Source organism: Rhineura floridana, chromosome 7 (assembly GCF_030035675.1).
Source record: "Rhineura floridana isolate rRhiFlo1 chromosome 7, rRhiFlo1.hap2, whole genome shotgun sequence".
NCBI classification, from domain to species: Eukaryota; Metazoa; Chordata; class Lepidosauria; order Squamata; family Rhineuridae; genus Rhineura; species Rhineura floridana.
The window spans coordinates 146211202-146235517 of NC_084486.1; the positions used below are offsets into that span (position 1 = coordinate 146211202).

The following is a 24316-nucleotide window of genomic DNA, read 5'->3' on the forward strand; positions in this document are numbered from 1 at the left end:
GGCGTGACAGGGATGGGGGGCACAAGTGACAGGGAGGAGGCCAGATTTCTGTTCACAGTGTGCACATTTCTTCTCCCCCTTCATTCTCTGGATCCTTCTCACTCTGAGCTTCCAGTGTGTGCGTGCTGCCCCTTCCAGGAGAGGATGAGACATTGCAATGGAAGGCAGGAGCACCAGGTGGGTGATATACGCACACGTGCCTCATTTTAACATGCTCCATTTTCCACTTTCTTGGAAGCTGAGATATGTCACTGTGATTCCTGGGTTACAGGAATGGGACTAGACCTGAAAGGCCCTTGCTCAAGCTCAACAACTTAGATCAGCCTTTCCCAACTGGTGCCCTCCAGAGGTTTTGGATTCCATCAGCCCCAGCCAGCACAACAATCTTTATTTATTTTATTTATTTATTATTTGATTTATAGCCCGCCCTTCCTTCCAGCAGGAGCCCAGGGTGCCCAATCTTTGAAGCATGTGATAGCATGATCAAGACAGTAACAGTTCTTTGACTGTCCTGAAGCAGAAACTAGGAAGCACTTTGATAGACTTCCACAGTAAAGTAACCATGCAAACTGCCACTCTTTAGATGGGCTTGCACAACGTGTTGCCCATGAAGCCAACATATCTCACCAGTCATGTATCATGCATCAGTGGCAACAGAAATCTGGGCCTATTAGCTCACAGAGCTAACACTTTACTGGGAACTGTGTTGTTAGAAGACGATGACTGGCTTGCACAGCCCAAGACGTTTTGCTCCCTGAAGCAGAGCACAAAATGGCGGCCCAGCCCAGCCCAGCCCACGGCTGCTGCAAAAGCAAAACCGAAGCTCACAGCAGAAATGTGGATGTGTCTGAAAATAAATTCAAAACCAGGCTGCTCAAGACAATGCTTCATTACACAGTAGCTATTTTACAGCATTTCCAAAAGCCACAAATCGATTTTACACATTTGTATCTATCCAGCCTACCAAGCAGCCTGTGGCTTTTAAGGCTCTTAATTTAGAATGTCTTCATTGGTAGCAACCTGCTATGTGCATCATCAGCCCTCACTTGGGTAGATGTTTACATTCCATTGGCAAACACCAAAAGAGAATCTAAAACAGTTGGTAGCTTAGTAGTGGTATGAGATCTCTTCCATTATAGGAACACTTGCTGGCCCAGTCCAGATGACCATTCCAGCTTCATAAATCACATTTGACTTGAAGGCACAGAACAACAACAAAATAAAGTTAGGAATGAGCATTTGAGCAGAGTGCTCCCCTCCTCCCCACGTTGCACACTGGCTTTGGTGCACAGATCCTGTTCCGTATTTAGCCTGGGTTCCACATTACATCCAACTCAGGAAACTGTCTTAAATGTTGGTTAACAAACTGGGAAAATAAGCCAGGACTTTCTTCTAAAGGTCTATGAAGCCAGGAATGATTGTCTGAACTGAGCTGCTCTTACATATTACTGATCATATCCCTTAGGTCTTATCCCTTAGGTCATTTTATGGGTCTTTCTGCAACACTGATTAAAGCATGCCCCAACTGGATCTTACCCTCTGCATGATACCTCTTCCAAATCCCCTATCAGTGGCATAAGAACTAAAGTGCCTTGCTGAATAAATATTAAAGATCCACCTACTTCCAATAATGACCAAGGTGAGGTTGTCACTTGCAACTAAATCTCTTCCCGCTTCCTTCATCTTTCTTGCCAAGAGTGCAACTTTATGCATGCTTGCCTGGAAGTATATTCCACTGAACTGAATGGGACTTACTTCTGAATAGACATACTTAGGACTGCTTTACATTGCTATATTCTTACACATTTGGTCTCCCCCTTATGCTTTGAATTCCAATGAGGAATCCAAAAATGGATTTCCTGGACTGCTTCCAGCTTGATGAAGTGATCCAGAGCCTGGAATATAATCCCCAGCCACCTTACTATACAGTGGCCCACTTTATTTCAATTGAACCTATGCAAACAAGTTAACACATTCACTGGAAAAAGTACCCTGCATCAGGCAAAAACCTTTCAAAGGATGGAGTAAGGGTAACAGTAAGAGAGAGAAAGCTCAGGATCTTCTCCAAGCAAAACAGATGCAGGGTGGGCAGAGGTGAAACAGGGAGTTGCTTCAGCTCAGGGCTACAGTGAAGCCACAAACACATACCCCAACTTCCCTTTCTCCCCATTTCAGGGTTTTAACACCTTCCTCTCCAACGGCTGAGCTGGACTCCACCAACTAATAGGCCCAACAGCCACCCCAGTGAGGTGTGAATTGTGTAAACTGGCAGGCCAGCAGGCTAGGAGTTAGAGAAGCTGCCTCTGCCTTTCTTTCTCCTAGCCAATGGAAGCATGCTGCTGTTGTGTCCTCTGCTTCCTCCTCTCCTTCTGCGCCAACTGAAGGAGCCAGAACAGAGCATCCTCAATTTTAAAAGGAACCAGGGAAGGCGATGGGTAGGCAGAGGCCAGAGAGCCAAAGACTGGCTCACATGGGTAGAGAAAGCCTGAGAATTGGCACTGCAGGTACAGGCCCTGCAAAGGGGTGGCACTGCAGTCGAGCGGGTTCAAAAGCTGCTGCCCCCAAAAGGCACCCCCAAACTGTCACCTAAAGTGGCTGCTTAACCTTCCTGCATGATAGAGCCAGTCCTGTTCATGGCTGCCTGGAAAGAGAGATCTAGTCAAGAATCCAACTTACCCAAGACACCACCCGGCCATTGAAACAGGGAAGTTTTGCATTGTCATCAGAAATTTCTTCCTTCACAACTCTGTAAAAAGAGAAGAGAGACAGATGTCAACGTCCAGGAAACTCATGAGGGGGAAAAAAATGACAGAACTGGAAGCCTGATTCTAGGCCAAAAACTAGAAGAACTTGACTTACCACAATAATAAAATACTGCCTAAGGATATTTCTTAAGAACAGGGATTGGGCATGGCAGCAGAAAGCATCTCCTTTCCATATCATAAGCCCCACCTACTTATCCATGACAGCTTGGCATGCTCACACACCAAACCCAGAACTAGTTCTAAGCCTCTCATCCACACGCCAAACCTAGAACCAGCTTCTAGCCTCTTTACAATGGACATGACTCCCAACCAAGGAATCCTGCCAGTCTGTAAAAGGAACGAGAACTGAAAAATTCTTAGATCATCAACAAAAATTAAGGTAGTGGTGATGGGAAGAGACCCATAAGAATGAGATTAACTGAAGGGCTACTGCTGGGCTGGCTTCTTTACTACCAGCCACCTCCTGAGTCCATGTGCAGCTCCATCTGGAGCAAAGACATTGCAACCTGGACTGTACCACCAAATGCCACAGGCCAGAAGAGACTGCCCCACCACCACCACATCTCTAATTATATTGTACCTAGAGATGTGAAGGCCTGGAAAAAGATGGGGGAAATTCGGGAAAAAACGGGGGTTTTCCATTCTTTTCTGAAGACTGTTTTTGTTTGTTTGTTTGAAAAATTGAAAAAATGAAGAAAAATGGATTATGGAATGTTTTATTTTAGCATGATGAATAAAATATTTCATTGAATCTTGGTTCCCCCCTTTTTCTCAGTTCTTTTTATGAGAATGGATGTTTTATGTCTGCTTGACACTGTGGAGGACTAGCAGAGACATAAATAATTTTCTTTGTTATTAATGTTGATGGTTGTTTCTTCTGGTTTTTTTAATTGTTTTTTGCCTGCTCCTCATAAACTGGCAAAATGAAAGAAGTTCCTTACAGTTCAGTGTTCCTTACAGTTCAGGATCTTGTAGATCCATTTGTTACAAAAAAAAAAGTAAATTTTTTAAAAAGTAAATACAGTAGGGCCCCACTTACCGGCGCTTCGCTTTCTGCTAATGCGGCGGCTTTCAATTCCCCACTTTAAAGCCAGTTTTGCGCTTTTGCAGCATTTTGCGTCATTTTCACGCGACGCACCCCGCTTTACGGCAATTTCCGCTTTACGGCAGCAGTCCAGAACGGAACCTGCCGTATAAGCGGGGCTCGCCTGTAATTGTTTGAATAAAATGTACTTTTAATATACCAGATGTGATAATTTTAAGCCAAACCAACTTGTACATAATTACATTTGATGTTCCTGAAGTAACAAAGTGACTTTCAATCTGTAAAAAGTGCTAATATTGCATTTTTTCCATTTCCCCAAAAATTTCTGTTTTTTTCTGAAAAACACTGGGGAAAAACTAGTTATTTTCCATGGCTTCAAAATTTCCAGAAATGTTACATCTCTAATTGTACCTTTCTGTGGCCTTTATTGTAAGGCATTTTAGGCAAATATCATAATTAAACCAGCTTCCAGCCAAGTTTTAATTGGTAGTGGGCCCTTAAATAACTTGATTTTTTTTAAAAGGAGAGGAGGAGAACCTAGAAGGCAGCTTCCAGGCCATGATGGCTCTGCAACAAAGCTGCTGTGGTGCAGAACAACCCTTTGCACGGGATGTATCACAACTTTATTCTCCTCTCCCTTCATTCTATTCTGTAGCCTCAAATCCAACTAGAAACATCTGCAGACAACTACTTAATTTGCTGTATTTCTCACATCAAATTGTGGCTTTGACAACTTGCAGCTAGCCTAGCTTGAGACCCCTCCAATTTCTGGTTCTTACTGAGAATTTCTGTAAAAGGAAGAGTTTAACAGTCCTTTCTCCCCAAGACAGCCTTGCGAAGCTAAGCAAGACTGAGATGTAGAGACTTGTCTAGGCTGCCCAGAAAACTGCATGACTAAGCAAGAATCTGCACACTGGAATCCTTTTTAACAGGAAAGTTTGGGGGAGAATCAGGCACTTTTCCACGACAATAAGCAAAAATTGTTCACTATAAAATGAAAAATGCAACACGTATTCTGCTTGAAGGATGGGGAGTCTCAATTCTGTACAAAGGAAAACTGGGTTCTGTGAGCTGCATAAATTATGCAGAATCTACAGTTCGAGGCTATTTATTCCTTAAAAAAAAAAAGCAAAAATTCTCAGGAACGTAAGCCCACATGAAGCTCAACAGAGGGTTGATGTTCAAGCAAAAGTGGTGAACAAGAAGGGACTGTCCTTTTTGCTTCTGCAAGTGCACCAAAGCCTCCAGATCAGAGTGGCAGGGATTCTGCAGCATGAACCACGTCAGGCCCCGGAATTGGCAGACACCAAGAAGCCTGTGGATTGGCCAGGCCCGAGCCTGACCGTCTGCCTGGCTGCTGCACCTCTTGCTCTCCAGCTCCAGCAAGTGGCCTCAGGCACTCTTGGCTGAAGAAGACAATTCTCCAGGTCTGGGTTTAGGGACAGCTGGGCTCAACTTCCCCCCGGGCACACAGCAAAACAAAGTTATTGACAAAAGGCCCAAAATCTTCAGCTTGCTCTTATTTAAATCGCTTTTTATTTCCCTCCCAGCAAAGAACATTAGCATCGTGTCTGAGCATCCTGTGGTATAATACAAAATACAAAAATTGCCTTTCCTCGCCAATCTACAGGGAGCCTGAGCTACATAAATGAAAGCAGTTGTGCACTTCTGCTGAACAGAGGCTGGGATATCGCCACCGCAAAGCCCCCCTTGCTTCTGGAAGGCCATATGCTCCTGCCAGAATCAGACAGGCTTTGAAGTCTCTTCAGCAGATGGAACCGTGCAAGAAAGAAATACCATCATTTGGGTCAATGCCTTGGCTTGAGATGGTGGGGTGGGAGACAGCAGAGTTTTAAAGGCTGTAGATTTGCCCACTGGGTTCAGCTCAATCATCGTGATAGTCTTAGGAGAGGCCTCATCTTTTCTAAAAGGAGAACCAAACTTCACTTTCATATTCAGAACTTGTGAGTTCTTCAGGCAAAAGAACTCTGATCCATTAAGCCTAGATCTGCTGTGCAGAATATGTTCACTCAAACAACATCCTGAGGACTTCAGTTTTCTGAATGTTGGTTTCTAGCCCTCATGGCTGGGCCCTAATTAATGTGTGTTGAGCATGCTGCCGAAAAGACCGAGAATCTTGATTGAGGGAGAATGTAGATTCCACCTTTTGGGGTGGTAGCCACATCCACCCTTCATATCTCCAGTTTTTTCATGTGCAGACAATCCTTAATTACTCCTACCTACATATATTACTGTCAGGTACACCCTTTGCTTCTGTCCACCAACAGCAGTGGGGTGATCCAGTGGGGAAAATGTTGAACTAGGAAACCTAAACTCAACGAAAGGAACACAGGGAGGCACTGCTATATTGCTTCATTGTCTCTTGAATCCCTCTGTATTAAGAATCCCTGTATGAGAATCACAATACCCCATACGAAGGAATTACAAGGCACAGAAATCTTGTCTCAAAACACTGGACAGCTTATTCAGTCATCCGTCTGGCACTGAATGCTATCACGTTTTAAAACAATTTTATCACTTGCAAGCATAAGGTCTAGAAACTTGCTTTACAAAAACCTTGAGACCCTCAGGAGTAACTCCTAGCAAAATACCACATTCTCTGGCTATTCAGGGCATACAAGAATCCCTGGTTTTATGGTCTGTCTGTGAGTTCTGTCTGTAAAAGTGGACCAAGTAACTTCATGCATAGGGCTGTTCTGAAGATAACACAAGATTGTGTGGCTCAAAACTGATTAACAAACAGCCACACACATATATATGGAGACCCTCCCCTTCATTTTCAACTCTTCTGGTGCACCAAGGGTCCTTTTACATCAAAATGAGTTTGGAAATAAGCAAGCTGAGCTTTAAAAGCCAGTCAACGAATGCTGATGAAAGTTAAAGAGGAAAGCACAAAAGCAGGACTACAGCTGAATGTCAAGAAGACTAAAGTAATGACAACAGAAGATTTATGTAACTTTAAAGTCGACAACAAGGATATTGAACTTGTCAAGGATTATCAATACCTTGGCACAGTCATTAACCAAAATGGAGACAATAGTCAAGAAATCAGAAGAAGGCTAGGACTGGGGAGGGCAGCTATGAGAGAACTAGAAAAGGTCCTCAAATGTAAAGATGCATCACTGAACACTAAAGTCAGGATCATTTAAACCATGGTATTCCCGATCTCTATGTATGGGTGTGAAAGTTGGACAGTGAAAAAAGCTGGTAAGAGAAAAATCAACTCCTTTGAAATGTGGTGTTGAAGGAGAGCTTTGAGCATACTGTGGACTGTGAAAAAGACAAACAATTGGGTGTTAGAACAAATTAAACCAGAACTACCATTAGAAGCTAAAATGATGAAACTGAGGTTATCGTACTTTGGACACATCATGAGAAGACCTGATTCATTAGAAAAGACAATAATGCTGGGGAAAACAGAAGGGAGTAGAAAAAGAGGAAAACCAAACAAGATATGGATTGATTCCATCAAGGAAGCCACAGACCTGAACGTATAAGATCTGAACAGGGTGGTTCACAACAGATGCTGTTGGAGGTTGCCAATTCATAAGTCGCAGTCGACTTGAAGGCACATAACAACAACAATCTACAGCACCAGAGGAAAGGTCACATGGTTTATTAGTCAACATGGAGACCCGAGTAAGTCTACCAGTGCTTAAAAGCTTGCACTAGGTGCCCATATGCTATCAAGCCAAATTCAAGATTCTTAGTGTATTTACAAGGCCCTTCACGACTTGGGATACTTTAAGGACTGATTGATACATTATATCCCTGCCCAATCACTGAGGTCTTCAGGGGAGTTATTGTTATTTATCTATTTATCCCTCACAGCTCAGATGGTGCGCACCAGGAGCCATGTGTTCAGTAGCGTGGGCCCAATTCTGTGGAACTCTCTCCCAACTGAAATCAGACAGCCCCTCTTCCCCCCACCCCAGTTGAACTTCTGGTGCTTGGTGAGGTCTCTTTTGTTTCAGCAGGCACTTATGGTTACTTTTAACTGCTTATGCTGTATCCCTCCTGTACAACACTTAGAAACGGGGGTATTAAGTGAGGTATAAAGTATTAAATTAAATAAATCAGGAACTCCTGGGAAAGAGTTGTAGCTCAGTCGAAGAGCATCTACCTTGCATGCAGAAGGTCTCAATCTCTGGCAGCATCTCCAGGCAGGGCTGGGAGAGAACCCTGCCTGAAACCATGGAGAGGCGCTGCCAGTCAGTGCAGACAATACTGAGCTAAATGGACCAATGGTCTGACTCAGTAATCAGCAGCTTCCTATGTTCCTGATGTGTCTCCCTGTTGTGGAACTCCTCTGCTTACAGGGTTTTTCTGCCCATTATTTATTACTTATTTAATATTATTACAAGGCCGCTTTACATATGGTTCCCAGGCAGTCTCCCATCCAGGCACTGACCAGACCTGACCCTGCTTAGCTTCAGCAGGGAGCTGGCCTTATGTGCCTTCAGATCATAGCCTGGGACCATTGCCCATTGAGCTGAGCAATGATATAAAACATTAACAGAAAATTCCAGGAGACAAATAGAGTTTTCCATCCTAATTACCTTTGCCCCACCCAGACGACACCATTTGCCCCTACCCTGATACATCAAAACAATCCGTTCCTTGAGGCCCTGAACACTCACATGCACTCATCTGATCTGAATGGAGCCTTGTACAGTGACACCATTTCCTACATCCTCAGTTCCAACCAACCAAGTAGTTGCATCTTATTGAGCTGTTCCAAAAGACGCTGTAACAACGGGATGAATTGCACATCAGTGAGCAACCCCTTATTCACAAAACCCTCACCTAAAACTGAAATTGCTGTTATAATAAGAGGCTACAGTGACCATTGGGGAACACATTAGTGACCTGTTTTCTAACTCTGTATGCAGTAATTAAAGTAGTTAAAATGTTGTGACTAGACATGATTACATTGTGGTCGCAATAAGCCCATTGACATCCTCTGTATTTTTCCCCATAAGCATGGTGAACGGCTGCTCATTCAAATTCAGCCCTCAGACCCAGAAAACAGTCTGAAGGAGCTTGTTGTAGTCCCACCACTGATGCTAAGCAGGTCTGAGGCTGGCCAATAATAAATAGCATAGATGACTATTTGGGGGCCCACCACCATCATACTGAGTTCCACAAGGGAAAAAATGGACAACATACATGAATTTAACAAAATCTGTGGGTGGGTGTTCTTGTTTTAATGAAGTCCTATACACACTCAGTTTCCTTCCAAGTAGTTAATTTAACACCCAGTAGTAAATGGGAATATTAGACCATCCCAGCCAGATTTGTTTGGCTAGACCGCCTTGGGGAAGGCTGTGTGTTCTTTGGAGAGTGAAACGTTTGCAGGGGCCAAGGGAGAATCAAGCCAGCAGCTCCACAAAACACCTCTCATAGCTGCTTTGGACCCCTATAACCCCAGCCTTTTCAAGAGGGTTGTCAAGTTGGGCCTGGCTCTGGTTTAACAGCAGGCAAATGCTACTGCCACAAAGGAATCGAGGCTGCAGAATGTGCTCAGTTAGCAAAACAGCTCATTCCTGGAAAAGCCTCAAATCAGCAAGGGGGCAAGAAGGGAGGAAGGAGAAAAGAAAGGGCTGAGCTCCTTCAATCCCACACCTAGAAGCAAAAGAACTATAGCATCACCCAAAGTCTGCGTCTGTGTTAGAATTGCTTTTAATATGTTTTCTTTAATGATATGTTTTTAACTCTTTTTTTGTTTTTAAAGATGTTTTTAAAGCTCTTTAAAAATGTTTTTAACGTTGTTTTGTTTTAATGTATTTTAAGGTCTTTTTATGATGTTTTAAAGTGTTTTTAGCATTTCTGTTTGTCGCCCTGGGCTCCTGCTGGGAGGAAGTTGTTGTTGTTATGTGCCTCCAAGTCAATTATGACTTATGGCGACCCCATGAATCGGCAACCTCCAAGAGCATCTGTCATGAACCACCCTGTTCAGATCTTGTAAGTTCTGGTCTGTGGCTTCCTTGATGGAATCATAAGAACATAAGAACATAAGAAGAGCCTGCTGGATCAGGCCAGTGGTCCATCTAGTCCAGCATCCTGTTCTCACAGTGGCCAACCAGGTGCCTGGGGGAAGCCCGCAAGCAGGACCCGAGTGCAAGAACACTCTCCCCTCCTGAGGCTTCCGGCAACTGGTTTTCAGAAGCATGCTGCCTCTGACTAGGGTGGCAGAGCACAGCCATCATGGCTAGTAGCCACTGATAGCCCTGTCCTCCATGAATTTGTCTAATCTTCTTTTAAAGCCATCCAAGCTGGTGACCATTACTGCGTCTTGTGGGAGCAAATTCCATAGTTTAACTATGCGCTGAGTAAAGAAGTACTTCCTTTTGTCTGTCCTGAATCTTCCAACATTCAGCTTCTTTGAATGTCCACGAGTTCTAGTATTATGAGAGAGGGAGAAGAACTTTTCTCTATCCACTTTCTCAATGCCATGCATAATTTTATACACTTCTATCATGTCTCCTCTGACCCGCCTTTTCTCTAAACTAAAAAGCCCCAAATGCTGCAACCTTTCCTCGTAAGGGAGTCGCTCCATCCCCTTGATCATTCTGGTTGCCCTCTTCTGAACCTTTTCCAACTCTAGAATATCCTTTTTGAGATGAGGCGACCAGAACTGTACACAGTATTCCAAATGCGGCCGCACCATAGATTTATACAACGGCATGATGATATCGGCTGTTTTATTTTCAATACCTTTCCTAATTATCCCTTGCATGGAATTTGCCTTTTTCACAGCTGCCGCACACTGGGTCGACATTTTCATCGTGCTGTCCACTACAACCCCGAGGTCTCTCTCCTGGTCGGTCACCGCCAGTTCAGACCCCATGAGCGTATATGTGAAATTAAGATTTTTTGCTCCAATATGCATAATTTTACACTTGTTTATATTGAATTGCATTTGCCATTTTTCTGCCCATTCACTCAGTTTGGAGAGGTCTTTTTGGAGCTCTTCGCAATCCCTTTTTGTTTTAACAACCCTGAACAATTTAGTGTCATCAGCAAACCTGGCCACTTCACTGCTCACTCCTAATTCTAGGTCATTAATGAACAAGTTGAAAAGTACAGGTCCCAATACCGATCCTTGAGGGACTCCACTTTCTATAGCCCTCCATTGGGAGAACTGTCCGTTTAGTCCTACTCTCTGCTTTCTGCTTCTTAACCAATTCCTTATCCACAAGAGGACCTCTCCTCTTATTCCATGACTGCTAAGCTTCCTCAGAAGCCTTTGGTGAGGTACCTTGTGAAACGCTTTTTGAAAGTCTAAGTACACTATGTCCACTGGATCACCTCTATCTATATGCTTGTTGACACTCTCAAAGAATTCTAATAGGTTACTGAGACAGGACTTTCCCTTGCAGAAGCCATGCTGGCTCTGCTTCAGCAAGGCTTGTTCTTCTATGTGCTTAGTTAATCTAGCTTTAATAATACTTTCTACCAGTTTTCCAGGGACAGAAGTTAAGCTAACTGCCCTGTAATTTCCAGGATCCCCTCTGGATCCCTTTTTGAAGATTGGTGTTACATTTGCCACTTTCCAGTCCTCAGGCACGGAGGAGGACCCAAGGGACAAGTTACATATTTTAGTTAGCAGATCAGCAATTTCACATTTGAGTTCTTTGAGAACTCTCGGGTGGATGCCATCCGGGCCCGGTGATTTGTCAGTTTTTATATTATCCATTAAGCCTTGAACTTCCTCTCTCGTTACCACTATTTGTCTCAGTTCCTCAGAATCCCTTCCTGCAAATGTTAGTTCAGGTTCAGGGATCTGCCCTGTATCTTCCACTGTGAAGACAGATGCAAAGAATTCATTTAGCTTCTCTGCAATCTCCTTATCGTTCTTTAGTACACCTTTGACTCCCTTATCATCCAAGGGTCCAATCATCTCCCTAGATGGTCTCCTGCTTTGAATGTATTTATAGAATTTTTTGTTGTTGGTTTTTATGTTCTTAGCAATGTGCTCCTCAAATTCTTTTGTAGCATCCCTTATTGTCTTCTTGCATTTCTTTTGCCAGAGTTTGTGTTCTTTTTTATTTTCTTCATTTGGACAAGACTTCCATTTTTTGAAGGAAGACTTTTTGCCCCTAAGAGCTTCCTTGACTTTGCTCGTTAACCATGCTGGCATCTTCTTGGCCCTGGAGGTACCTTTTCTGATCTGCGGTATGCACTCCAGTTGAGCTTCTAATAGAGTGTTTTTAAACAACTTCCAAGCATTTTCGAGTGATGTGACCCTCTGGACTTTGTTTTTCAGCTTTCTTTTTACCAATCCCCTCATTTTTGTGAAGTTTCCTCTTTTGAAGTCAAATGTGACCGTGTTGGATTTTCTTGGCAATTGGCCAGTTACATGTATGTTTAATTTAATAGCACTGTGGTCACTGCTCCCAATCGGTTCAACAACACTTACATCTTGCACCAGGTCCCGGTCCCCACTGAGGATTAAGTCCAGGGTTGCCATCCCTCTGGTCGGTTCCATGACCAACTGGTCTAGGGAATAGTCATTTAGAATATCTAGAAACTTTGCTTCTTTGTCATGACTGGAACACATATGCGGCCAGTCTATGTCCGGGTAGTTGAAGTCATCCATTACTACCACATTTCCTAGTTTGGATGCTTCCTCAATTTCATATCTCATCTCAAGGTCTCCCTGAGCATTTTGATCAGGGGGATGATAGATCGTTCCCAGTATTAAGTCCCTCCTGGGGCATGGTATCACCACCCACAACGATGCTGTGGAGGAGTCTGCCTCTTTTGGGGTTTCGAGCTTGCTGGATTCAATGCCTTCTTTCACGTATAGAGCGACTCCGCCACCAATACGTCCTTCCCTGTCCTTCCGATATAGTTTGTATCCAGGGATAACCGTATCCCACTGGTTTTCTCCATTCCACCAGGTCTCCGTTATGCTCACTATATCACTGCTCTCCTCTAAGACCAAGCACTCCAGTTCTCCCATCTTGGTTCGCAGGCTCCTAGCATTAGCGTACAGGCACTTGTAAGCAGTGTCTCTCTTCAAGTGTCTTTGGCACTTGTGGTTAGGCCTGTGGTAATTTTGCTCTTCTGAATTTATATCAATCCATCTCTTGTTTGGTCTTCCACTTTTTCTACTCCCTTATGTTTTTCCCAGCATTATTGTCTTTTCTAGTGAATCATGTCTTCTCATGATGTGTCCAAAGTATGATACAAGCTGCCTAACCACCAGCCCAATAATGCTAAAAAATTGCTGTTTCAGTAAAAAACAGAAATGCCTTGTTTAGAATATGACATTCCAATCATAGGAAACAATTCTGAAACTTGCTTATTTTGATTTTTTAAATTTTATTTGTAGCACAAATCTTTCTCCATGTAAAATGGCAAACACAGCCATTCCTTTCATGTGGCAGCACCAGTGCTCTGGAACTCCCTGCCTATTGACATCAGGCTGGCTCCTTCTTTACACTGTTTTTAGATGCCTGCTGAAAACTTTTCTGTTACAGTAGGTCTATCCAGACACATAGTTTGGTTACAACTCTTCTAAAATTTGTTTACTGTTTTAACATGTGTTTATTGTTTTTAAATGTTTTACATGCTTGTAATAGTTTTAAATTTATTTATTTATTTATTATACTTGTATACCGGCCCATAGCCGAAGCTCTCTGGGCAGTTTACAGTAACTAAAAACAAATACAATTTAAGATACATCTTTTAAAAAACAATTTAAAACACAATTTAAAAATTAAAAAAAATATAAAAACAATTTAAAACACATGCTAAAATGCCTGGGAGAAGAGGAAAGTCTTGACCTGGCGCTGAAAAGATAACAGTGTTGGCACCAGGCACACCTCATCACAAACATCATTCCATAATTTGGGGGCCACCACTGAGAAGGCCCTCTCCCTTGTTGCCATTCTCCGAGCTTCCCTCGGAGTAGGCACCCAGAGGAGGAACTTTGATCTTGACCGTAGTGTATGGGTGGGTTTGTGTCGGGAGAGGCATTCCGTCAGGTATTGTGGTCCCAAGCCATGTAAGGCTTTATAGGTTAAAACCAGCACCTTGAATTGAGCTCGGAAACATACAGGCAGCCAATGCAAGCGGGCCAGAATTGGTTTTATATGTTCGAACTGTCTGGTCCCTGTTACCAATCTGGCCGCTGCATTTTGCACAAGCTGCAGTTTTCAAACGGTCGTCAAAGGCAGCCCCACGTAGAGTGCATTGCAGTAATCTAATTTAGAGGTTACCAGAGCATGGACAACGGAACCCAGGTTATCCCTGTCCAGATAGGGACGTAGTTGGGCCACCAACCGAAGTTGGTAGAAAGCACTCCATGCCACCGAGGCTACCTGACAGAGATGATTCTAGGAGAACCCCCAAGCTACGAACCTGCTCCTTCAGGGGGAGTGCAACCCCATCCAGGACAGGTTGGACATCCACCATCCGATCAGAAGAACCACCCACTAGCAGCATCTCAGTCTTGTCTGGATTGAGCCTCAGTTTATTAGCCCTCATCCAGTCCATCGTCGCAGCCAGGCACTGGTTCAGCACATTGACAGCCTCACCTGAAGAAGATGAAAAGGAGAAATAGAGCTGCGTGTCATCAGCATACTGATGGCAACGCACTCCAAAGCTCCGGATGACTGCACCCAACGGTTTCATGTAGATGTTGAACAGCATGGGGGACAGAAATGACCCCTCCGGAACCCCATACTAGAGAGTCCAGGGTGCCGACCAATGTTCCCCAAGCACCACCTTCTGCAGGCGACCTGCCAAGTAGGAGCGGAACCACTGCAATGCAGTACCTCCCACTCCCAACTCAGCCAGTCTCCCCAGAAGGATACCATGGTCAATGGTATCGAAAGCCGCTGAGAGATCAAGAAGAATCAACTGAGTCACACTCCCCCTGTCTCTCTCCTGACAGAGGTCATCATACAGGGCGACCAAGGCTGTTTCCTTGACAAAACCAGGCCTGAAACCCGACTGAAATGGATCCAGATAATCGGTCTCATCCAAGAGTGTCTGGAGCTGGCCCGCAACCACTCGTTCCAGGACCTTGCCCAGGAATGGAACATTTGCTACCGGCCTATAGTTATTAAGATTTTCTGGGTCCAGGGAGGGTTTCTTCAGGAGTGGTCTTACTACCGCCTCTTTCAGGCAGCCAGGGACCTCCCCCTCTCGCAGAGAGGCATTAATCACCTCCCTGGCCCAGCCAGCTGTCCCATCCCTGCTAGCTTTTATTAGCCAAGAAGGGCAAGTATCCAGCACAGAAGTGGTTGCATGAACCTGTCCAGGCACCTTGTCAACATCCTGAGGCTGCACCAACTGAAACTCATCCAAGAAATCGGGACAATGTCTTAAATATGATTTTATTTCTAATTGTATTATTTTATCACAGATGTGTTTGCCACCCTGAGCTACTTTGGGTGGAAAGGATATAATTTTAATAAAGAAATAAAAATAAATAAACAATGAGGTGACGTGTTGAAGGCCAGGATACTACTGCTAACTGACAGATATAAGCTGGCCTTGGTTATTATCAGCAACCACCTTCAAAGTCGTGTTTTTAGATCTTGGCAAGTATTTTTATGAAACAACATCAAGAAACAGAGTCACAGATTTCAACTCCAACACAAGAATTCCACTGCAGTTCTTTTTCAGGCAGATCCCCTTTGACCAGTCAGCCACAGTTTTGTTTCATCTTTGTCTTACTATATCATTTATTTCACTGGTCAATGAGCAACAGCTGTGGCAGAGTGCAACGTCCTTGTCTCCAAGAGCAGAAACAACAAACAGCAATGACATCCACAGCAGTCACATCTTTCAGCAGATGTTCTTCCTAGAAAGCTGCTAGAACTGTGCACCACATCATGTGATCCCTTGGACTGTTTTTCTCTTTTTCTCTTCCTCAGCTCACAAAACCCTGTTTCTCCCATCACATCTCTGCCTCTGGGCCAGGCCACCGAACGTCAATTGGCCATCTTGATTACAGGATGCCAATGGAATAACAGAAAAGAAAAGTGGGTCTATGTAACTCACACATAGAGATGTGTGCCAACCGTTCAAGAGAGATCCCCATGTGCAGCCTATGAGGACATGCATCTGAACATACACTGCAGTGCACATCTGGTTTAATAGGTTTTTCTGATGCATTCACAGAGATGCACATCCCCATCTAGGCCAACATGAAATATGAAGCAACTGGAGCTAATTCAGACCATGAGGCTGCAATTTACATTATTCTACTTCAGATGCTCTGACTGACTGATACGCTTTGGGAAGTTTATCTGCTGCTTCTCCTTCCGCCCTTTCCTCTCTTCTCTTCTTCGACTGTCTGAGAGAGAGGAGACACCTTTGTCTCTGCTGTCTCCCTCCTGAGCCATGAGGGCAATAACCTCGTCTGGGCGTTGATCCTCCAACTTAGTTAGTTAGAAGTAGGCATGCCTTTCCTATCTACTATGTATTTCTATAAATAAAGTAGCTTTTCTTATTTTATTAAATCTCAAGTCTCAGTGATCTCTATGCAGGGTAAAAGCCTGCTACTTAGGTAAATACACACACTGGCACACACACATCTCACACCATTGACGATCTCTGCTAATATCTATACAAATTTACATAACACCATGGCCCATCAAGCTCCTCCTTAGGCCTGCAGGGACCATGGAAGCCCTCTAACTGCTGAAACTAGAAAAATGACAGCAGCTACCAGTTACAATTTGCCCTGAAAGCTCCCAAACAAAGGGAATATTAAGTTTGCTCCTTTTCTTAAGGAGAACCCTCTGGTCAGGGCTAGCCTAGGGGCCACCTCTCCAGTTGAACTGAGTGTTGCAAGGAGCTTCATTGGAGCCTGAAGTAAAGCAGAGAGAAGGTGTTGCTCTGCTGATCAGACAAGCGCAGAAGGCTCCTTTCATTCATGCACATTCATGCCCAATCCAGAGGCTCCATACTGCCTGCCAGTAGCAGCGGGGGATGCAGAGTATACATGCAGCCTCAGCCTCTCTCACCTTATGAGGGTCTCCGTTCTAGTTCTGATACATGCATCACCCTCGAGACATAGGGCGTTTCCCTTCTTCCTCACCAGAACACTGAACTAGCTAGAAATTGTAACCAGCCCTGAACCTAAGCTGACAAAAGCAAGAGTGTGCATGGCTTCAGCCTGGACTCTTTCTTGCCTTCAAAGGTTTTTAGAATGAGGGGCTGGCCACATTTCAGCTTTCAAAGAGTAAACACCTCTTCCAAAGTCAACAGGCAGCAGCTAGTTTGGAGGCTCCCTAGCTCAGAGGACAGGATAGTGCCAGATCAACAATGTGAAATTAATTTGTCGAAGTCTCAAAATAGTAAGTGCTGCTTGAGAGTAAAAACGGACAAGTTATGAGTGAAGTGAGTGCCAAATGTGTGTTCCCCTAGCGTGTTACTTTGCTTGGGCCCTTGCCACTCCAAATACAGACCCCACACATGGCATTCAGATTTCATAGCAAAGCACAGAGTGGATGAAGTTTGCATATAAAGTGGGTGGGACCCTCTGGGGCTGCACAGAAGATTTACGTTTTAGGTAGGCCCACTTACTTTTGATGCCAAGCCCCACCTACACTGCACAATGGGGGCCCACTGCAGCGAAGGCGAGGATAAAATGTCAGAAGTAAATCCTGACATACTACTTACCAAAGTGTCCCCTCCCCCCTCCTCGCCAGCTACTTAACTCCCTGGGCTGGGACATGTGGCTTAAGACAACTGGCAATTAGTCTTATGGCCTCAAGCCAAGCTCTTGCAATTGCCAAAGCAATTTACTGCTCGCAAGCAGCCAGTGGGATTTTCCATGTGTTGCTATCGCTCCATCACACATCTGGACTCAATTTAGAAAAAGCTGTAACTTGCTCCTCTACTAGGACTTAAACATCGGAGAGTAATCGCTGACACAAATGTGATATACTCATCCTATCTCCTATAGGGGTAATAGCCTGGATATATGAAGGAATGGAAAGTAATATCTAGGCTATTATGGATATGGACATTCATATCCAAAATATATGGAAAGAATGGAATTTCATATCCAGTAGGAAGTACTTGCAACTTACAATGCTTCACTCACTCCTCAGCTTTTCTCAGTCCCACACGATTTTTCTTCTTTCAACCATAAGAAAGTTTCACCTACTCTTTCCCTACACACATACAAATTAACAGAAACTCCCCTTCTGCTCGTTAAGTTGCCTATGCAGAAATCCAAATTCTTACAATGTCTCCCTGTTGTGCAGCTCTTGAATGCCTACAATGCATCCAGGAGGGTTCACCATTGCAGACTTGCTCCCATCATGTGGGAATCAAGGGGGGGGAGGGGCAGGGCTGCCAGGGGCCACAACAGCAGGGGCAATGTGTGAGGTCCCTCCTTCTCCCCCCATGCAGTCTTAATTGAGGGAAGACTAATGACTGAAAGGGGTTAATGAGAGCATATGATTTGCTAGCTTCCAGGTACTGAAGGAAGTGGCTGGATAAGTTTCAAAGAAATCTTGGCCAGAACCCCTGCGGAAGAGGGGAAAGTCCTTTGCCCCACACATACCTAACAATGAAGGTAAGTCCAAGCTCCTATACAGCTCGGGACCAGGATACCTGAAAGACCGTCTTACCCCTTATATGCCCAGTCGATCACTGCGCTCTGCAGGTGAGGGCCTCCTGCAGATACCGTCTTATCAGGAGGTTCGTTCTGCACAATATAGGAAATGGACCTTTAGTGTGGCGGCACCTACCCTGTGGAATTCCCTCCCCTTGAATATTAGGCAGGCACCATCTCTGCTATCTTTTGAAGCCTTTTGAAGACTTTCCTCTTTCAACAAGCCTTTTAAGCTGAGACCTATCCCAGTCTGCGTCTGTGTTAGAATTGCTTTGAATATTTTTTTAATAATGTTTTTAACCCTTTTTAAAAAAATGTTTTTAACGTTGTTTTGTTTTAATGTATTTTAAGGTCTGTTTTTATGATGTTTTAGAGTGGTTTTAGTGCTTCTGTTTGCCACCCTGGGCTCCTGCTGGGAGGAAGGGCGGGATACAAATCAAATAATAAATAATAAATAGAGAGCTTCACAGATGGGCAGGCAGCATTGCCTGGAGAAGTATCATCCCAGACATCAGCAAGGAGAGGGAACTGGAAGAAACCCCTTATACACATGGAAATGCTCTCACATGCACACAACGCTCTTTGCATGTGGGGCAAAGATCCTGACAGATGCCACCCTGCATCTCCACACCAACATCCAGCCAGTTGGCACAGGCAGAGACCCGGTCGCCTGGGCACAAAGGGCCAAACTCTGGTTCTGAAAACTAGATCACCTGGTAATCAGGACCTGCAAAAGCAGCTAGCAAGATCTGAGCGCCATGGAAAGCAAGGCCACAAAGACTCTGTGAATTAAGGCTTGGAGTATAAGTGGTGTCACTCAACCGAGCCAGATTGTTCCCTTGTTTGTGGGAGAACAAGCAGCTATCAGGAGTAAGGAACAGGGAGGACGAGTCAGCTGACACACAATGACAAACACTCCATTTTCTGCCCACCCCCAGTCAAACTGATGATCTCACCCAGCACAAAGGAAACCCCATGTGTTGCATCATTTTTTTCACATCATCAGCTATTTCCTTAATTACTGGGGTATTAGGCCATGAACAGCAATGGGGGCGGCTCAGAAGCTGCCTTGAATCACAAGGTCCGTTGTGCAGAAGACACAGCAGACACATTACTTCTCAATGGCATGCAACTGGCTGAGGAGAAAACAGTCTGATTCTGGCCACCTGCAGGATTTTACCCTTTGGTTAGGAATCATACAGAAGCTGGAAATATTTTCAGAGAGAAAAAAACAGCAATACTGTAAGGTTTAAGGAAAAGGCAAGTTTGGTAGTTTATTTGTGGGGGGAGAAGAGGAGAGAGACAGTGGCAGAGGGAAGACTTGCTACAAAGGAGTAAACCCATGCACAAGTTTGATAGAAAACTCAAAGGATGGGTTTACAACCTAAACCATGATATGAACTTCCAAACATACACAGTTTAGAGCTGCTTGTCTGCTTTCTTTTTACATCAGCTCAGCACTTCAGAGGCCATTGCACCTGGAGACTGAAAGCAAAGCAATGCCCTAACTACTGTTTGCCAATTGGGACATCACACCAAACTGTAGCTAGCACAAATCATGGTTTACAAGCTGACTTTAAACCATACTTTCTAGTTTTGGTTCGCTGGGCAATCACAAGGTCTGACATTTCCAACATCTTTTCAATCAGCAGTTAGACTTTCAATAATGATTTTGGCAGGATGTCTGAATTGAGCCTTAGCACGAGCAAACCCCAAACTTTATTCTATACTATACTTCAAACAAGCTCTTGGATAGAGCACTGCTGGGAGAGAAGCCCTCTCAGCAGTGAACAACAGAGGTCCTCAAATAGGTGCTGGGCGTGTCCTCCCAGGAAGCTGAAATTTATTTTCTGTTTGCAGCAGGTGTTGCATCCCAAATGGCAATCTGCCCTGATCTGAACAAATTCCTCAGAAATTAATTATAAAATATGCATCAGAAAATGAAACAAATTGCTGTGATAGCTTCATTGTCAGCTTAAGAAAAAGTCAGGTAAGTTCAGGCTAAACCAGAAAGCCACACTGTGAGATAGGTCAGGCTGAGAGACTGTGTCTGGTCCAAGGTCACCCAGTGGGCTTCATGGCTGGATGGAGATCTGAACCTGGTTCTTAGTCCAACACTGTAACCCACTGATGTTGGGAGACAGGACTGTACATCTTCACATTTTGTGGGGGGGTGAGGGGGATTCAATCAGACCCTGCATTAAGACAAGAAATCAACACCCTCTGTCTGCAGGGAGTTTTTTATAGAAAGGGATATTTGGAGATGTGATTTTGCCATGCACCATTTTTTTTCAATTAACAGAGACTAAAATTACAGTTAGCATTTGGGGGGGGTAACAAAAATTTTTGAGCTTACAAAGGGGGTCCCATACTCATAAAGGTTGGGAACCACTGCTTTAGAGGAAACGCGAGGTTTGAGAAACTATCTGAATGCAGAGAGAGGTGGTATCATATAGTTCTAGACACACAACCAAAAAAAACACATGCCAAATTCACCTGAGTGGGCAACAGAGGCACCAAATTAATTCAAAGACAGAACATTCCTGGCTCTTCTGAGAAGCCAGATGACAATATTTGAGTGGAGCCAGCGACAAAATGCCTGGAGCTCAGAGGCAAGGCAGCCCTGCCATTTAACCAGCCAAGCAACAAGGGAAATTAGTAAAGCAAACATGCTGTACAGTACATCCAAAGCTTGCAAACACTGTCCTCTCACTGTCTCTCAGCCCTCCACAAAACCCACTTCAAGCGCCAGAGGCATCCATCATCAGCCAGGAACATGACACAGCCAAGGGGCTCCTGCAGTCAACAGTATTAAGAAATGTCCACTTGCAATGCCAATGGCTGGCAGACCGCAAAGCAGGGGAGGATGGAGGGCACAACGCCAACAACTCTGTAAAGTTTAAGGACTTCAGCATATTAAGAAGAAAACCCATCCTCCATTTGGAAAATGTCTCTGCTAGGAGGACAGGGGCTCCTGGCACCGATTTCAAACAGGACATACAATTAAAATAAATCAATTGACTGTTCTGCCCATGTCAACACATTTCCCCGGTGCACATGCATGTGAGAGGAGGCTGCCAAATACCAGCCGCATCTGGCTGACACACTGGGAATTTCAGCAGCGCTTTCTTTGTTCTCTTCTCTGTCAAGGCCTGAGAAGCTCATACCTGAACCCATCCCATGAAAGATGGGTGATAATTAAGCAGCCCTGGCTTAGTCATCAGACCGGCAATTACTTGGGATACTAATTTTCACTCACCAGCTGAGACCAAGCAATCACTCGGAATCTAAAATTGGAAATGCCAGCTGCAAAAAAGGAGATGCAAGAATCAGGAGGGGAAAGCTGGCATCCCATCGCTGTGTCACACTAAGAGAAGGGCTGCATGCCTCTTTACTTGGGGAGAGGCTGCAGCTGAAGAGTGTTTACACTGCAGAAGGATCGAGCTTCCATCCCTAGCCAGGCATTTTCAAATAGAGTCAGCAGGGATTTATTTTTATTTTTTTAGTCAGTGTCATACCCATTCTAGACCTGAGATGGTGAGTTTGTAACACAGGGTTCCTGGTGTCCTTTGCGGAAACGGGAGCCCTAAGTCCTGCAGCAGGCAGAAGGTGGTGCTTTGTTGAAGAGGTAAGGGCAGAAGTCTAGGCCCTGGCACTTACACCAGGCTGAGCTACCCAGGGGCTTCAGACTGCCTGTCAGCTGCAGGGACTGGTAATGTTTACTTTATAAAACAACACATTTATTTATTTATTTATTTATTTATTTATTTACTTACTTATTTACTTATTTACTTATTTACTTATTTACTTACTTACTTACTTACTTACTTACTTACTTTATATCCCGCCCTTCCTCCTAGAAGGAGCCCATGTTGAAAACAAAAGCGTTTAAAACATACTAAAACAAAGCATCTTTAAAAACATATTATAACAAACAGCTTTAAAACACTGACACAAATGAAATTATTTTCTACTCACATTTTTTTTAATCCCATCTTTTCACCACACATTGTTCTCCCCACTTCCTCATTTTATCCTCACAACCCCATACAGTACAGACAGTGATGGTCCCCAGGGTGCTCAGTGAGCCTGGGGGCTGAGTGGAGATGAACCCAAACTTCCCATGCTGAAATCCCCTCACCCTAGACTTCACTAAACTCCCAGCCTTAATTACCAAGCTGCAGCGCTCCTGTCTCTTTTGATGTGGCCATCAAGAGGACAAGGGAGCATAGATATAGGAAGCAGGAGTGACTGAGGAGGACCCTGTCAGGATCCCACCTCCTGCCACCACCTGACAGGATCCCTCCTGTGGTCACCGCCTTGTCACGGTCCCACCTCAAGGTCCTGATCTCAAAACAGTTCTCATTGGTTCTAGCAGAGATCTCTCAAGATCCCCCTGCTAGGCAGCACCACCAGACACTCTCTGTAAACAATATTGCCTTGAGACTGTGCCTTAGTCTCCTCCTGGCTTATTGCTACTTTGTGTCTGGGTGCACTTGCAGGCCACAACCCCCTATATCTTTGTGCCTATAAAGAATACAGCCCTGGGTTGCTCTGGATACCTGATGATGTTACACTATCTCTTCACCGCTGCCACCATTGATACTGTTTCCCAACCTTGGTATATGCTCTGCCCACCCTTCTGGTCTGTGTAAACCCAGCCAAGGATCAGGCATTTTGGTAAACCAAGAAATATTTATTTATATACACAGGGAAAAACAAGATTACTTAAAGGTATAGTCAACAGGCGTGTAGTTTCATAAGATGTGCTACTCTTTATGTTTCTTAATCATCAATAACCTGCCTTGCTACCCACCTAATCTAATCCACCCTATCCAAAACCAACCCACAGAACCAACCGAACCAACCAACCCCCTCTCAACTGTCATCCTCTCATCCATACCTTCAGACACTCAGACACTCAGCCAATCATCATACAACATTCTCCAATATATCAACCCATGTACTCCCCCCTCTCACTCAGTCTACTTACCACATATACTCTAATATACTCACTAGTATTATATATACAGGGACATCACAGACCCCGGTGGAGAACTACTGCCAGAAGGAGCAGGGAAGGTGGACTCTGGCTACATTAGAGGTGTGGACATTATGTGCACACCCAAGTATTATCCACTCTCCTCCCCACTGCTTGCCGCAGACTCCAAAATTTATCAAAGAAAATTGTCAAAAGCAATCTAAGCTCATAATTCAGGAGAAGGTGGTATGTGGTGTTTTCTTTTTTGGGGGGGAGATGATTTTAAGTGTCTGACTGTAACATCAAAGATTTTTCACCAGAGCAAGATATTTGCCAACTTGGTATTGGCAATCTGGTGACTTTGGGGAAGCAGGCCAATGAGAGCTGGCACAAGCAGGTGGTCAAGTTGAGCCAGGTCGGGCCCTGACTAAGGGCCCCTGAGGGACCCCTCCTTGGGGTGGGATGGTGAAGCTCCTGCTTGGCAACATCAGGCTGCAGGACTCAGTGACCCAATGCTGCCAAGGACTGCAAAATAGGAGCTCCCATCGACCCCACCCCGATACAGGTGGCATGGGGCATAAATAAGTCCACTCGCCCCACCTACCGGTCACAGCAGTGTGAACGTCCCACATGCTCTGTGCGCAGGTCTGCCATCACCCAAGATGGTGAGGGAGTTGTCCCTAGAGGGTTGATGCCTCCACCGCCATCTTAAATGATGGGAGGCATGCGCATCTGCGCGGATGTGCTAACGCAACAGGTAGGTGAGGCGGCCAGGCTTATTTAAGCCCCACACCACCTGTATCAGACAGGGATGTTTGGCCTTCTGGAACTGCAGGCTCCGGGCAGGCTGGTGCCCAAGGGTCTAGTCATGTCTGGTGCCAGCCCTGAGCCCCACTCATAGGAAGAAACCCCCT

At 44.6% G+C, this 24316-nt stretch overlaps 1 protein-coding gene across 3 annotated transcripts in view; it reads right to left on the reverse strand.

Annotated features, from left to right (window-relative positions):
• The window catches only part of DVL3 (dishevelled segment polarity protein 3), a 68214-nt gene that overhangs the window by 30593 nt on the left and 13305 nt on the right, over window positions 1–24316 (reverse strand). For all 3 annotated transcript variants that reach the window (XM_061637501.1, XM_061637502.1, XM_061637503.1), the window contains exon 2: window positions 2677–2746. In XM_061637501.1, the coding sequence (XP_061493485.1) occupies window positions 2677–2746 (70 nt within the window). The remainder of the gene's footprint in view (window positions 1–2676; window positions 2747–24316) is intronic.